Here is a 2783-nt window from a genome sequence, read left to right on the forward strand (position 1 = left end):
AGGCGTGCGTCTATGCTTAACCCTTTCTTAGCTCCTCGGATTTGTACCATGCTGAAGATCCTCACCAAAAAGCTCAGGAACCAGAGTTTGAACGAAATTCAACCTTTCCAGCTAAAGGTAAGAAGAGCCCGTTTTGCAGCCTTCAGGTAACTAATAACGGGGCCTTGAGAAACTAGTAGCTTGCAGTGTTTATTATGCCTGGCCAGTTTCCTCTCAGCCAATGTGCTCAGTTGAGCTGGCCTAGGCTGTGTTCCTCTTACTGAAGTCCTGTTTCTTTGCTCTCAGGGTTGTTCTGCAGAATTCAATAGGCAATACAGAAAGGTGGATAAAGGTAGATATATCTGTCCTTTAAAAGTATTTACTTTTAACGGGGTTCATGTTTAACTACATAGGCATTTGCTTGTCTGTCTAGTTACCTTTGTATGTGTGCAGTCTCCCAGCCCTTGCCAGGCTAGAACCCCACTGTGCCAGGTACTGTACAAACATGATTTGCCTAAAATGCTTTTCGGTTCATTATTTGCTTTTCTCTCTTCTGGTCCTGAGGGTCGGATTCTGAGCTGGAGCTTGCAGTCTGGCTCACTGCACTGACTCATGGCTTTCCAGAATCTGCTTACATCCTTTCTTAGTGCTTAAAAGAAAAATGAGGATCACAAATTCAGGATAAGGAATATCTAAGCCTTTCCTGCCAAATGTAAGGAGGAATTTTTGAGCCATATGCAATGGGATAAAATGGAGTCATGATGAGTGAGTTACAAAAAGTTACCAGATCCTGACTTGGCAAAAGTGTTGTGAACCCAGGGATACCCCCTGAAATCAGCAGAGCTGCTCTGGATTGGTATCGGTACTGTGGGAAGTGTAGTGCCTGGCCACTAATCAAAGGGATCTGGGAAAAGTAGCAGCCCTCGTTGTGTGAGTTGGGGGCTGGGGATCCGTATACCAGGCTCTAGTGGTCTTTTGTATGTGTTGCACAGGGCGGATTGCTGTGTGGCTGCGCTTCTGTGTGCTCACTGGACAGGCTGATGGCAACTTGGTTAGGAACAGTGCTGATGCTTCCTCAAAGTTTGCTGTGTCTATGTACTTCTTCCTGTGGGGATTGCACATTCTGTGGTTCTTGGGGGAGGCAGGATTAGGCTTTATTTTTGGAACTAAAGTAAGGGTAATGCTTTAGGCTCTGGTGGACCTATTCAGTGCAGTGAATCTGTGCAGAGACTGTGGGGGATTTCTCTTGAACACTGTTTCAGGGCTTTATTTGTCTCTTGGAGCCTCAGGTTGAGAAACCATGAGAATCTGTGGAAAGAGCTCTGAGGGGCGTATACAGCCTTCAGGATGCTTGGAGGCATGCAGGAAGACCTGCAGGAGTGGGTATCTGCAGCCATTTTGTTCATATTAGTGCCAGGGGGGTTTGCTGCAAACAGGTGGTCTGCATTTTTGCAGGCTCAATAGAGAAGAGAGGCTTAAGCTCGCACTGGTTCTTGCAAGGCTCATGCACAGAACATCAGAGATGTTGTTGCAGCCTGCTGTGGGGAGTGGTACAATGGCTGGTATACATGCGTATGGGCAGAAAGCCAGACTTTCAAACTCTGGGTTTAGGTATGTTTTGTGGGCCTTTGGGGACCATGTGCAGCTGCCTGGTCTTGGTTGAGCCTTGTGTCAGCATCTAATCACTTAACAATAACACCCTGCAGTACTCTATCTTAGGTGTTGGGCCAGATCTCCTTGCAGGTGTGGACAGTGGGTAGGTGTCACAAGCAGCAAGTGGTGTGGGAACTTCCCATGGCTGCACTGTGCATGGACCCTCTGACAAGGCCAAGGGTCCTGTACCATCTCCCTCTACTGCCCTCAGATGATGTGGGGCTGCCAAGCATGGACCAGACTTCTGCCTTCTCAACTTCATGTTGGTCTGTGTCTCTGAAGGTCTGTATGTTTTCTGATGTGTGTGTTACAGGCATTATTTAAAAGCTTCAGTCTGTTGTCTCAAGACCTAGTGAAAAGTTAGTTAGGTGTGAGCATAAAATCAGGTCTGTGGTAGTGTAAGTGGAGAATGAGCACCTAATTTGGGTAGAATAAAAACTGATCTGCATCCACAACCCAAACCAAGAGCTTTAAAAACAGTGAGCTTATCTGCTCTTCTTCATTACCCACTTGCTTTCCTACTTTATGATCTCTGTTGGAAGTTCCCAAATTCAAGGAAAAGCAAGCTGCTGTTTTGTTTCCAGCTTGCAACAGTATTACCATTAGGTAAAGTCCCGGGAGACTGTCCTTGGATAAACTGTCAACTCATTTTTGTGAGCTTGGGAGATTTGACCCACCTTGGATTGTCAGCAAAGCTCTGGGAATCTTTTTGGGATGAAATTTCTGCTCACTTTAAGGACCTCACTTTGGTCCCATGTGTGCTGAATTGGTTTAGTATGGTTGTGATAGATCTTCCTAGTCTTCTGCCCCTTAGAGAAGCTGAAATGCTGCCATTGCCTCCTGTAAGTGAATGGGTGTTGATGAACTTTTCTTCTTTTTGTTCCCTACTAAAGTTGGCCTTCAGGCAGTTGACAACTAAGGCTGCTCAGAGGGCTTTGACTCAAGAGGTCTGATGGTTGGTGTTGGTGGTGCTGAGGAGGTTAGTGCCCCTTTTATTGCCCTTTCAGAAGTCACTGTAAGGGGAAGGGAGGGATTGACAGACTGATGTTTCACCTGCTGTTGGGTAGCACTGCAAGCACTTTGTGGTAGGAGTGGCTGGGCTGTGAAGAGTGGTAGTTAGGGTTCAAATTTGAACCCTTGGAAGTCAGTTC

General features: G+C 46.5%; 1 protein-coding gene across 1 annotated transcript in view; it reads left to right on the top strand.

Moving 5' to 3' along the window:
* Positions 1-6: 6 nt before the first annotated feature.
* The window catches only part of LOC104409908, a gene marked incomplete at its 3' end in the record, with an annotated part of 17862 nt that continues 15085 nt past the window's right edge, over positions 7-2783 (top strand). Inside the window, exon 1 of the mRNA XM_010019928.1 lies at positions 7-117. Coding sequence (XP_010018230.1) covers positions 13-117 — 105 coding nt within the window. The remainder of the gene's footprint in view (positions 118-2783) is intronic.

Source organism: Nestor notabilis, unplaced genomic scaffold, assembly GCF_000696875.1.
Source record: "Nestor notabilis isolate BGI_N333 unplaced genomic scaffold, ASM69687v1 scaffold8218, whole genome shotgun sequence".
NCBI lineage: Eukaryota > Metazoa > Chordata > Aves > Psittaciformes > Psittacidae > Nestor > Nestor notabilis.